The sequence below is a fragment of the Sphaerodactylus townsendi genome, linkage group LG12, assembly GCF_021028975.2.
Source record: "Sphaerodactylus townsendi isolate TG3544 linkage group LG12, MPM_Stown_v2.3, whole genome shotgun sequence".
Classification (NCBI taxonomy): Eukaryota; Metazoa; Chordata; class Lepidosauria; order Squamata; family Sphaerodactylidae; genus Sphaerodactylus; species Sphaerodactylus townsendi.
Genome location: NC_059436.1, coordinates 55893135 through 55905384, shown reverse-complemented (window position 1 = coordinate 55905384; position 12250 = coordinate 55893135). Strand labels below are relative to the sequence as shown.

Below are 12250 nucleotides of genomic sequence, written 5' to 3'. Positions count from 1 at the left end.
CTTGCAAACACCCCCCCCCCCAAATATTTGCATTTGTTTATGGCTCTTCTAACCTGCTTGCCTCCAAAAAGGACTCACCACTGGCCAGCGTGTTTAGTGAAACCAAGGTAGCGCCACCTCTTAACACATGAGGCTGAAGACCTTGTTTCTTAGGTCTCACCCTGTTGAACTGACCTCTTGTGGCATGCCAGCTTCATAGGGAGCCACCTCAAGGGTCCCGCTTTCTGTAATCTCTACCAGGCCAATTGGGGTCGGGGGGCTGCCGTTTGTCAGACTCTCGAATGTGGAAATAACAGAGACTGTAGGAAAGTCCAAAAGCCTGCCTCCCGAAGAGTAACCATGTAAAGCAGGATCTGAGCTAGAGAGGGACTTCTATCTGACAGGCATGGTCGTGACGCCGTCCTCATTCCTCATTCTACCAGACAAGGACCACATAGGAGCAAAGGGCTGCCGCTGGTCCCTGTTCCCAGGGAAGTTTTAGCAGACTTTGGTCAGCTAAGCACAAGAGTTCGGGCATGTGTGCCATCGTGTAACTCCTATACCAGATGGAAAGAGTTTTATTGTAGTAGGGTTAGCCTCCAAAAATCATAGAAATAACCCACGCAATCAGACAGCTCTGCTTAAATAATCTGCTTTATTCAATAAAAATACCCTGCCCCATTTTGCTCCACACATTCTGCATTTTTCTAAAATGGACAGCGACGGCAGCTAGTTAGATTTAGGTGGAGTGAACGCTTAGTGCCAGAGCACCCCCCCCCCCCCCATGAGGCATCTTCAGAGATCTCGTATTACACCAAAGTAGTTCAGACTAATTCTTGCACAGTCGGTTTTAGACCCCTTTCCACACTCACCTGCTCCATTCAGTCCAGGGAAACTGAGTTTGGGGCTCTACCCTCAGCAGAGGCGGCATCAGGCAAAATGGAGGCACAGGCAGGGGTCCAGCGGCCTGGAGTTGCTCTTCTGTGCTACCTGCTGCCTCCCTCAAGGGAATAACGTTACCTGAGTAATGTTTAGTCCCCTGGAGGTGAAAATGGCCCCTCAGCACAGCCCTGTTTTGAGGGGCAGAGATCCCTGCCCTGGTTTCTTTATGCTGAGCCACCAAATGAAGCAGGTCATGGCTGGGCAAGAGCTGAGCGCTGGCTGCCATCCACACCGACCACCCACCCACCCACCCTTCCTAAAGGCAGAGCCTCGAACATCGGGGTCAGGCGGCTGCATCACTCGGGCCTGCCTTCATCTGTTCAAAGCCACTGGGCTACTTTCTGCTCTTGACCTCATCTCCTTTATTGTAGCAACTCATTTGCACGAGCCCTTCCTACTCAAAACAAATTGAAGCACAAAACCGACAGGGCAGTTCGAGCACTTGCTGGATTGCTAAACCAGACACTGTTGTGCTGGGGCACGCGGGCCAGCTCTCCAGAAAGACCTGCAGAGGAGTGCTTTGCTTGGCCCAGGGACGCCTAGACTGCCCGCCCTTCCTTACTGGGGGTGGGGGGGTGGGGGAGGGGGCTTTGCTTCCAGGGAGGATCCATTTCCTTTGCCCAGCTGGAATCAAAGCAGAAGCACAAACCCTGTTGCCCAGAGGCAGGCAGCGAAGGAGCGGATGGAGCAGAGGCAACTCTCCTGCTTTTCATGGTCCAGCTGATCTGCAGGGACAAGGGATGCGGCGTCTCTGGTTGTAAACCAATCGGACAGCAGGCCTTGCGGGATCCTTCCCAGTCAGACATACCTCCATGGCTCCCTCCTCTGAACATGCTGAAGCACCGTCAAAAGGTTGCAGCCGTAGGTTCCTCCCTGCTTTCGTCAAGTTTCCCAGCAGATGGTTCTCCTGAAGCACATCGACCCCCTCTTTACGCACGGCCCCTTTGGCAAAGTGGCGGATTTTCTGAGACCCCCAAGAGATGTTGGAAGGGAGCTGGGCCAGGCAGCGTTTCCCCAGCAGCTCAGAGGCTACAGCCAACGGTGGCTGCCCTCTGCAGACACAGGAATGCTTGACCACACCTGCCACCCTCTTTGCTGCCCAGCATAGGCTGAGAGCCACCACTGTCTAGTGCAGACCCCAGATACACCCCAACACGTGGACCAGCCCTTCCTTCTTGTGCCTCAGCTGTGGGAAGCCCCAGGGGGCTCCAATCGTATCTAGAGAGGCCAGCTGGCACTCAAAGAGAGCGCTCAGACAAGCAGACGCAGAGGGGGAGGCCTCATGCGCTCCTCCCCACTGAGGAACATGGGAACATCCACAGTGAACAGTCACACGACCAAACAGTTTGCTTCATGCTACAGTCATGTGCTTTTATGTTGCCAAAAGTGCTTCCTGACTGTTTGTCAAAGATGATAGGGGGAAACCCCAGAGATTGTTCCGTCTGGCATGAACCTCACTGCGTTGAATGGGAACTCTGTGTTTCAATGGGGACTTCCTATGGGGTTGTGCCCTTGGACTGCAGTCCTAAAATCATTGTCTTTCAAAAAGATACCCCACCATAACTTAATGGGATTACCCAAGAATAAATACAGAATTGCATCCCACCCACCCCACACACGGGGCAGGGGAGAAGTCCAACCTAAAGCAAAGGCATTTTCGCTGTTGTAGGTTTTCTGGGCTATGCAGCTGTGGTTGGGTAGTTTTTGTTCCCAATGTTTCACCTGCATGTGTGGGTAAAACGTTAGGAGCAAAAACTACCAGACCACAGCCACAAAGCCCAGGAAACCCACAACAGCCAGTTGATTCTGACTGTGAAAGCCTTTGCCAGCATACCAAATGCATTTCGCCTACCTGATTAACAAGCCAGAGCATCTGGACAAAAAATGGAGAGCAATTAAGGTCACGCTGCCTGTGCAGCCAGAAGGCAACCCCTGCAACCTTGTGAGGACCCACACATCTAAGAGGGCAGATAGCTCTACAGCACAGGTATGGAATGGAAGTCACCAGATTCCAATTTTAATGACTGTGAATCTTCGGTGATAAATGGCTTTGGAGAGTCAGTTTTACCTTGATTCTTCCTTTGGAGAGAGCTTCACTCTTGACATTCTGCTTTGAGCAGAGGGGCTTCCCAATGGACGCAGGAGGCCAGAGAGCACTCTTAAGAAAGCTATCTTTGTCCACCCTCTTTTCAAAGAACACATTTTCTGGCTCCCAGTGGCACAGCTTTGTGCAAAGCGCATTTACAGCCCCCCCTAACCCTAACCCCGGCTCACTACCATCTTTGTGAAGTTTGTGAGGTATTTCTTGGTCAGCCAGAGAGGCCTGGGCCAACCCCAAATGAGGAAACGTGGCTTTACAAGAACTCTAACATTTGCAGGAGGGCTAAAGCCTCCCTTATGCCCCCCCCCCCCCCAATTTTGGAGCAACACAACACAACCCCAAAGGGGATAGCAGCAGGCTGTCATTTGGGAACCCAGCATCTTGTGCTTTTCTGGTCAGTCCTCCACACCCCCGCCTGCTTCTACTTTCAGCAGCAAGAAAGGCCACCCCCCTTCCCCCCCCCCATCATCAAGCTTGCCTGTGAAAGTGACAGATGAAGGGGCCACTCCCGGCTGCCAGCACAGGGTCGCTTGGGAGCCCCCGGTCTCACTTCCTCCTCAACAAAGTCAAACAGCTACCCCAAAATATTTGAACTGTACTTAGATCTGTCATGGGGAAAACTGTACAAACTGCCAAAGCCCAGCCCAAAGCTCTCCCGTGGTCTCAGAAGAGGCAAAGATTATAACCTCTCAATGTTCTCCAACCCTTGAAAAGATAAGAGGGTCTCTATAAATCCCAGGTCTACAAATACATCCCAAAAAAAACCGGGGTGGGGGGAGAGGGGGGAAAGAGAGAATGCGTGTCTGGGTGTCATCAGTCAGAGTTGCTGAGAAGCACCAAATGGGCCACCATCAGGGTCTTCAAGAACAGAATTCTGGAAAGCACTCCAGCAAATACTAAACCAGATCTCTCCCTCAGAGCCTGCTGGTCTGAGGGGGAAAAGAGAAGATAGGAGGCAGTACTGCTTTCACAGTGTTATACTCGTACAGAGATTCCTGCTCTGGATTTTTCAAAGATCCCCATGACCCCAAAAAAGTGAGCCTCTGACATTTTTGGCAGCAGGCAGAAGTCCTTTGGTCTGGTGTGTGGGAGCCCTGCTACTCCTGAGCAAGGCTGGGTGCGGATCCATCGGCTTTGCTGGCTGTTCCTGAGAGTCTGAAGAAGGTCTCTCTCATGGAGGCATAGCACCTGTTGCTGAGGGGTCCCGCAGGGCGCCCGTCAGGCCAGCTGTGGGTGGGATGGGGTGGTGCAGGACTCAACCCTGACTCCTGCTCTAGATACATGGAAGGGAGAGACATGAAAACCTCGCCTAAACAGCTCTCTACTCAGTGTGCACGAATGGGAAGGGTGAGCATTCCTGGTTGGACTCCCCAGATGAACTGTGAGGGGACAGACCTGTGAGTCAGCTCATCTGTCTCCGGATCCCTCTGTTAGGTTTAAGAAGAAGAGGAGTTTGGATTTATACCCCCCTTTCTCTCCTGTAAGGAGACTCAAAGGGGCCCCCCACAACAAACACCCTGTGAGGTGGGTGGGGCTGAGAGAGCTCCGAAGAACTGTGACTAGCCCAAGGTCATCCAGCTGGTGTGTGTTGGAGCGCACAAGCTATAAGCCTCCGCAGCTCAAGTGGCAGAGTGGGGAATCAAACCCGGTTTTCCAGATTAGAGTGCACCTGCTCTTAACCACTATGCCACGCTGGACCTCACACAAGGCTCGTTTGGGTGGGGGCAACCACGGCCAGAAGGCTCTCTTTCATTTGAGTGACAGCTGCAGTCATCCCCCTTCCACTGAGATCATTTCATTCAGATCTCTCTTCCCTGCCTTTCTCTCCAGTGGGGATCCAACATAGTCCACAACACCCATGTTACTCCCTCCTCCATTTTATCCTCATAACCACCACGTGAGGCAACGTCAGTTGACAGTGACCCCCCAGCAGTTGTGGCAGAGTGGGTTTCAAACCTGGGACTATGACTTCTCCTCAGCCCTGCTTCTGAGAGGAAAGGACTTGCTTGCTAGAAGCAGGAAGCAGAAGAAACAGCTTTCAATCCACAACCTTACCTGATGTAAACAGGTTCTTCTCCGGGTTGTAAAATGTAGTAAAGGAAGAATACACCACAGGAATGACTGGAACCTGGGAACAAGACCAGGAAGGGGGTCACAAAGCAGCCCCCCGAGCATGCATTGATCTCTCCTCCAAAGGAACATGGACTTCCCTCCTCAGAGGCAGGATTGTAACTCAAGATGCTTGCTAGGTCCATCTAGCCATCTCCTTGGGTACGTCCGCTCTTTGACCTGCCCATTTGGTTAGGAATCAGCAGGGAGCCTGAATATTACAGACTGTGCTCTTCAAATATTCCCCCTCACCCTCTGCTGGACATATTCAAGCCACACAGATATCAGTAGGGAAAGGTCTATTCCCACAGAAAGATAAAAGTAGAATTGGATATCCATCCGCCACATGCTGGACCTTCTTTGGTGCAGAATGCTGTGGGCCTGGTGCCCACCTAGTTCTGCTCCCCCCTCTCCCCCCCACTATTCAAACTTAAAAGTAAAAAGTAAAAAATTCCACCCTCATGACTTTGTTGGTCATTGAGGCAGACAGGAAGAGCACGTCAGCCACAGGCCCCATTTGCTTTTTCTGGATGTTTCTATTTTCTCATTTCTTGTGCTGTTTTCACTCATTCCTTCTCACTCTTATTTGATTTTCTGCACCTCACTCTCTTTCCCCTCAGCCAAGAGCCTTTTCAGTGAAGCTCTTTTTTTGGCACCAGAAGGCAGCTCCTGCACAAGGGCACGTGAGCAAAGGGAGATGGCTTCCTGGCTGAAGGAGAGCTACGAGTCCCATGAGCAGCCACGGAGGCCACTCCCTGCGGCAGGGAGTTTAATGCTCTCCCAGGACACGGCCACCTGGGCTACCCTGAGCCTGGGAGCAATGCGCTGGGGCAACGTGGCATGAAGCAGAACCCTCCTCTACAGCTGAGGAGGGACTCCGCCACCACCTTAAGGGCAAGGAGAGTTCTCTGAAGAGTTTTAAAAGCCCACTCCTCCATCAGCTGGTTTTCAATGGGAAAGAATGGTGCTGTTTGAAGAGGGCAAGTTCAAGGCACTATAAATGTTCTTTAGGGAGTGTAGTTCAATAATGCAAAGAACGATGATTTTGATGGAGGCTGCACTTAAAAATGAATTGTAATGTCCACAGACATTATTTTCTACGGCGGAAGCACGCCACGTTCTCTTTTGCTGCAGCACTACTGACCGAACTTTTATCTTTCAGTGGAAAATAGCATAGGAATGTTGTGTGGTTTCTGGGCTGTCTGGCTGTGTTCCAATAGCATTTTCTCCTGACGTTTCACCTGCATCTGTGGCTGGATGATTCTAGCTATGAAAGCCTTCAACGAAAATAGCATATCTCTGAATTTCCAGCCTTGAGCAGGGGATTCGACTAGACAGCCTTACAAGGGCTCTTCCCTTTACCTGTGACTGGATCGCCAAGTGGAATGCTCCCTTCTTGAATGGCAACAGATCCCCATTCAGATTTCTTGTGCCTTCTGGATAGATCCAAACTTTCACCTGCCCATGGAGAAAAGCCCACATCAAGAAACCAGAAGCACACACCTCTAGGTATCATCTGAAAGAAGTTCACGTAAACTCACTTGATGCACCTAATGCTGCAGGCTCTTAAGCTACAACAGGGGTAGGGAACCTGCGGCTCAAGAGCCACATGGCAGGCTGCTTCTGCTCCTTGCACTTATGCTTGGGTCTCCACGGCAGCCGAGTCCATGCCGGGCCCCATCCTTGCACCAACTGCAGAAGTGGCTGGCTGGCGGTACGGCGCCGCTGGCTTCCCTCCTCTCCATACCTCCTGTTCTGAAGCTGGGCCAAGGGAAAGCTTTTCCGGCGGCCGGTGAGGAGCTGCTAAGCCACCGGCTACATCCTTGCCTCCTGCCCTTGCAGGTACAGCAGGGTGGGCACACTCAATTGCTCGCGCGAGCCGGTACAGGCCAAGCGCTCGCATGGAGCTTCCCCCCTCTCACCCGCCCCATTGAGCGGGCGGTGTGTTTTCCGGGCGGCCGGCAGGAATCAAGCCGCCGGCTTCACATCTCTTGCTCTTCCGCCTGGCTGCTGGCAGCAGTGGGCAGGCAATAACACTCAACTGCCCGGCTTCCCCTCTCGTCTGCCCCATTGGAGCAGCGAGGCTTAGCCGCTGGCCCCATCCTTGCCCGCCCTGCAGTCAGCAGGGCGGACGCATCCATGCGCTTCTCAGAATGAGCGGAGTAAAAGGTAAAAAAACCCAATATATACAGTGTTATCTTTATTTTAAATGTCAAAAATTATTTGCGGCTCCAAGTGTTTTCTTTTCCTGTGGAAAACGGGTCCAAATGGCTCTTTGAGTGTTAAAGGTTCCCTACCCCTGAGCTACAATGACTCTCCTGGTCTTACAGTGGCATGAAACTCCTCATTTATTCACTTAGTCACAAGTAATTAGTCACTTCAGTTGCACCCAAGTCTCTGCTGTGTTTAGCCTAAGAGTTTGCATTCAACACCCCAGAAGAAAACATAATTCTGAGCAAGTGCAGACCTCTGCCTCTTCACACCCTTAATTCAGGTTTTTGGTGGGCTGAGATTTAGGCAAGATTAACAAATATTAGGACTGATCCCCCAAAGACTCTTCTTCCAAAAACAAAACTCCATTTCTCCCCCACTCCTTTTCCAACTTCATGGCACGTAAAGAAATAAAGGCATATTTTTAAAAATAATACCAGATCAGTGGAAGAAGGCAGCTTTATTTTTAAAATACTGTTTCTGATGCTCATAAAGTAAACTGTCTAGAATTCAGAACGAGCCCTTTCCCGCCCCCGCTCTCCTCCATTCCTGTCCTCTGAAGATCCCCTTGCAGCCTTTAGCCAGCTTCAGCCACCTGAGTGGGGTTGGAGCTGGGATTGGCCAGCAGGAAAGAACAGATTGACTCACACAGAGTGTTACGCTTGATACTACATCTGCATTTAACACTAAAGCTTCTGGGAGAAAAGAATTAATTTGATACCAAGTTTGCTGTGTGCGTGTGTACCTCGATAACGGATGCGACTAACAACGATAAGGAAAGAGAGACCAGGATATAATCAGCGCGGAGTGAAGCCTGCACTCCCTGGGAAGGACATGCTATAAAGCTCTTGGCTTCAGCTTTAGAGAAAACGCCAGGGGAGGTCGGGAGGGACGGACCCCCTGGGAAATAGAAGTGCTTTTGGAGGTCAGGTAGTCAGCTCCCAATGGGAGAAGGGAAGAGAAAGTGGGTCAGTGGACTTTGAAAGGGGGAGGAGTCTCAGCTCGCTCCAGATCAGGGGTCTGCAACCTGCGGCTCTCCAGATGTTCATGAACTACAATTCCCATCAGCCCCTGTCAGCAAGGCCAATTGGGATGAGAATTGTAGTTCATAAACAGCTGGAGAGCCGCAGGTTGCAGAGCCCTGCTCTAGATGGTAGCGCTGCTCTCACAGCACTGAATGCAGTTGCTGAGGCTCCTCCTGCCAAGACAGTGACCACAACTGGAGGGGCTCTTGGCATCAGCCCCCTCCTGGGGTCACGCAAGAGGCAATGCAAATGCCTTACTCTGCCTGTAAAAGGCACCAGTCTTCAGCTGGTGAGGCCGGGAGTGAGGAACTATCTTGTGCCTCTTAGTGCATTCCTGCAGCAGGAAGTGAAGGAGAAAGTATTAAAAGTGTCCTTTCCTTTCCTCCTACCAGGTTGTGCTGATTAAATAGCAAGTCTTGCACATGCCATGTTATTAAAATATAATTGGTTAAAGGCAAATCACTCCACTAAAAATTGCTTAACTGACTGACAGTCCCATTTGTCCCAAACCTTTCAGAGGGAGAAGCCCGGCTGGGCAGCCGTCCAGCCAGTGTAGCCAAGACCTCAACCAAGCCTACACTACTTGGCACCCCTCCATGCCTGCCCAGCCAGGAACAGCGAAGGGCCCACTGGGAGAGAGACCCTTCACGACTCTGCTCTATTGGACAGCAGGAAGCACCCGAGACGGGCAAGGAAGCGGCTGGGTGGAGCCAGGAGGAACGCAGCCGTGTGGCAAAGACCTTTATCCCAGCCGCTCCCAGAGCAGGCAACACCCCACCCCACCCCCACCCGCCACCCCAAACAACCTCTCAACACTGTTTTCTTCTCTCCTGGAGGTTAAAAATGCCAAACCAATATTTTGACACAGTTAAGGAAATTAAGGAAAATAAAGACTACAGGTCAACAGTTTTGACAGTAATGTATTTGATGTGTTCAAGGGAGCAGTTTCCATCAGTGGGGGAGGAATACAAATACACTAAGATCCTCCCCCCAGAGCCTCTCAACAAAAAAGATTTTCAAGGTCTCCACTTCTATTTAAAGAGGCATTCCAAAAAACATTTTTAAAAACAATCGTTTTGTTTTAAAATGCATTCTTAAAAAGTTTAGAATTTTTTTAAAAAGGTGGGACAGAAATCAGAATTGGGGTGCTGTGTGGTTTCCGGGCTGTATGGCCGTGTTCTAGCAGCATTCTCGGTCCGGAAACCACTCAACACCCCAGTGATTCCGGCCGTGAAAGCCTTCGACAATACACAGAAATCAGAATGACGCCTACAACAAAATCATGGACTGGAATGGGGAAAACGTTTAAGCACATCCCAAACTCTGTGCAAAACACAGACATGTGGATAGAAGCGCATGAAGCACACCTGTGTTGGGTTTATCTCCACACTGCAGGCCTAACCTGCCTTGATAGTCTTCTCCCCAGTATTCTGGGATGGACATAAGGGACTAACAGAACGATCAGCACCATGGTTGCGTTTCCCAGGGCCTACTCGGGGGAAGGTAGAGATACCCCAAACCTCCTTGCCTCAGGATCTGGGATGTTCTTCCTTTCAGTGGAACGTGCAAACTGCTGCCTGTACCCTCAGCTCCAAGAGGCTGACTTCCGGCCTTCAGGGGGTGTGGGGGCGAGGTGTGGTGAGGGAAAAGGGGCCATCCAGAAGTGACAGTCAGCCGAAGAGCCTGTATGCGACCCTGCCTGCAGGGGTTTTTCTAAGGAGCAAGAGACATTCAGGGGAGGTGGCTTCCCACGCGCTGCCTGTCCCTCCGTGACATGCGGGCTGAGTTCTGAGAGACCTGTGACTGGCTCAAGGTCGCCCAGCAGGCGTCATGCACATGAGTGGGAAATCCAGCCTGGTTCCCTAGACTAGAGTCGGCCCCTGTTCACCACTACAGCACTCTGGCTCTCCACCTCTCCAACCTGCTCCCAAAGAGCAAGCGCAAGGGGGCCCTGCTGAAGCAGTCTGTGAGCCAAGGATCCGGGGGCCAGCAAAATAAAAACCTCCCCCCCCGCCCCAAAGCCACTGCTTTCAACACATCGCCCTTACGTTGTCTTTGGTCATGGCTTGGCCAACTTCGGACATCATGGACTTGGCGCTGCCAGTGCTCTTCCGGTTGATGAAAATGACCCCGCCCAGGTACATGATGAGGCCCACGGAGGCATAGTAGAGCAGCTCCAGCTTGGCAATTTGGACACAGCGGTCTGGCAGGATCTCCATCAGCCCTACGAAAGAGGGGGACAGTGAGGCAAGTTGGCTCTGCAGAACCAGGAGCCAGGAAAGCAGGCCCAGCAGAGCGGACTGCAGGACTGGGAAGACACCGGCTGGAATGTCTGCTTCAGCAAGGAAGCCCCACAGAGGATCGCTTGCTCCGAGCCAACCAGAGGGGTCCACTTGCTGTCTGGGGGCTGTCTTCAGAGATCAGCTCCCATGGAGAAAACAGCTGCAGGTGGACTTCTTTGCTTTATACCCTGCTGAGCAGTGGCGTACTGCTAATGGGGACGTGGGGTATCCCATGTCCCTGGGTGCACGCTGTTTTGTCATGGGGGGGCGTGGCATGATGAAATGGCCCACTGGGAGAGGCCATTTCATCATGCCACGCCCCCGCCACCACCTTCCCAGCCTCCCTGCAGGCTGGCTTCTGCCCTGGGGAGGGCAGGAGCCGGCCTGCAGGGAGGTGGGGGGATGCTGTGGAGCAGGCCAGCCCAGGAGTTGGCCTGCTGCTGAGACGCCCATCTGAGCCATCCCCAAGCCCGGGCTCACCCAGCCTCTCTGCTGGCTCCCATTAAGGCGTGGGGAGCCGGGCACGCGGGGAGGTGGTCATGCCCCCGGGCACCATTTAGGCCCAGTATGCCACTACTGCTGAGGACCCTCCCTTCTCCAAATTCCACCCCCCCCCAATCTCCAGGCATTCTCAACCTGGAGGTGGCACTCCTGTGCCTGGTAGTTACAACCATCTCTGCCTGCCACCCTTCTGGGATGCTGGGCAAGCACAGGAGATCAGGTGCCCGCTTCTGGAGAGCCTTGACACCTCCCTCTGCCTTCTTGGGGCTCCCAGGAACAGGACTTCCCCCTCGCAGCCCTTTTCTGCTACGCTTTCCTTTTGCCGGGGCGGGGGGGTCGCAAGGCCAACTGGCATTAAGAGATCACACTACAAATGTTCCCTGCTGCTTTGGCTGCACCTTGTGCTGCTGCCTTTGGGCAACTGAGGATTTTTGTCTTACTCTTAAATTGTTCAGGATTCTGCTGGTCTTAAGTTTAACATTCTTTGGGTAGAGTTTTAATGATTTTTTCCCAATCTTGGAAAACCGCAAGTGGCAAGCACCCAAGGCTGGAATGTTTAAGCAAGTGAAATAAATCCCTCCCTGATCCGGGAAAGGAGAGAAGGCAGCAGTGAGGCAAGAGCAGGTGTCCCACGAGAAACCCAATCTGATGTGATCGGCCAGGGGTCGGTCTCTGGGATCAGTCCGGAACTCCTCACCCATCATGTCCAAGACGCTCTGGTGGTTGGAGATGATGACGCACGGGCCCTCTACCTGGAAGTGTTCCAGGCCCTTCACCTCAAACCGCAGTCCATAGAGGTATTTGAAGCTCCTGACAACGTTCTTGATGATCCTGTGGGGAGGACAGAGTCCGATCAAACACACCAGCCTCTTTGGAGAGACACAGGAAGGAAATTAAGATGACCAGAGAAGGAAGAGAGGAAAATACAATGGGACAGAAGACCTGAAGTGCTACTTGGACTGACCACATGGAGGACAGTCACAGTGCAATTACATTTCAATTGGGGGGGGGGGGGAATCAGAAGTCAGTTCTGAAATAAGGACCAGAGAGAACTCTCAGAAATGCACAAAGGGGTTGGGATTCCTTCTGGAAACAGAGTC

The 12250-nt window shown here is 52.2% G+C and overlaps 1 protein-coding gene across 1 annotated transcript; it reads right to left on the bottom strand.

The window, feature by feature from the left end:
* Positions 1-617: 617 nt before the first annotated feature.
* Positions 618-12043, bottom strand: AGPAT2 (1-acylglycerol-3-phosphate O-acyltransferase 2; the record flags this gene model as incomplete). Its single annotated transcript, XM_048512615.1, has 5 exons — positions 618-4290; positions 5075-5150; positions 6494-6589; positions 10416-10591; positions 11848-12043. Coding segments are annotated over 5 exons (594 nt in total), but the record flags the coding sequence as incomplete, so codon positions are not given.
* Positions 12044-12250: the final 207 nt, after the last annotated feature.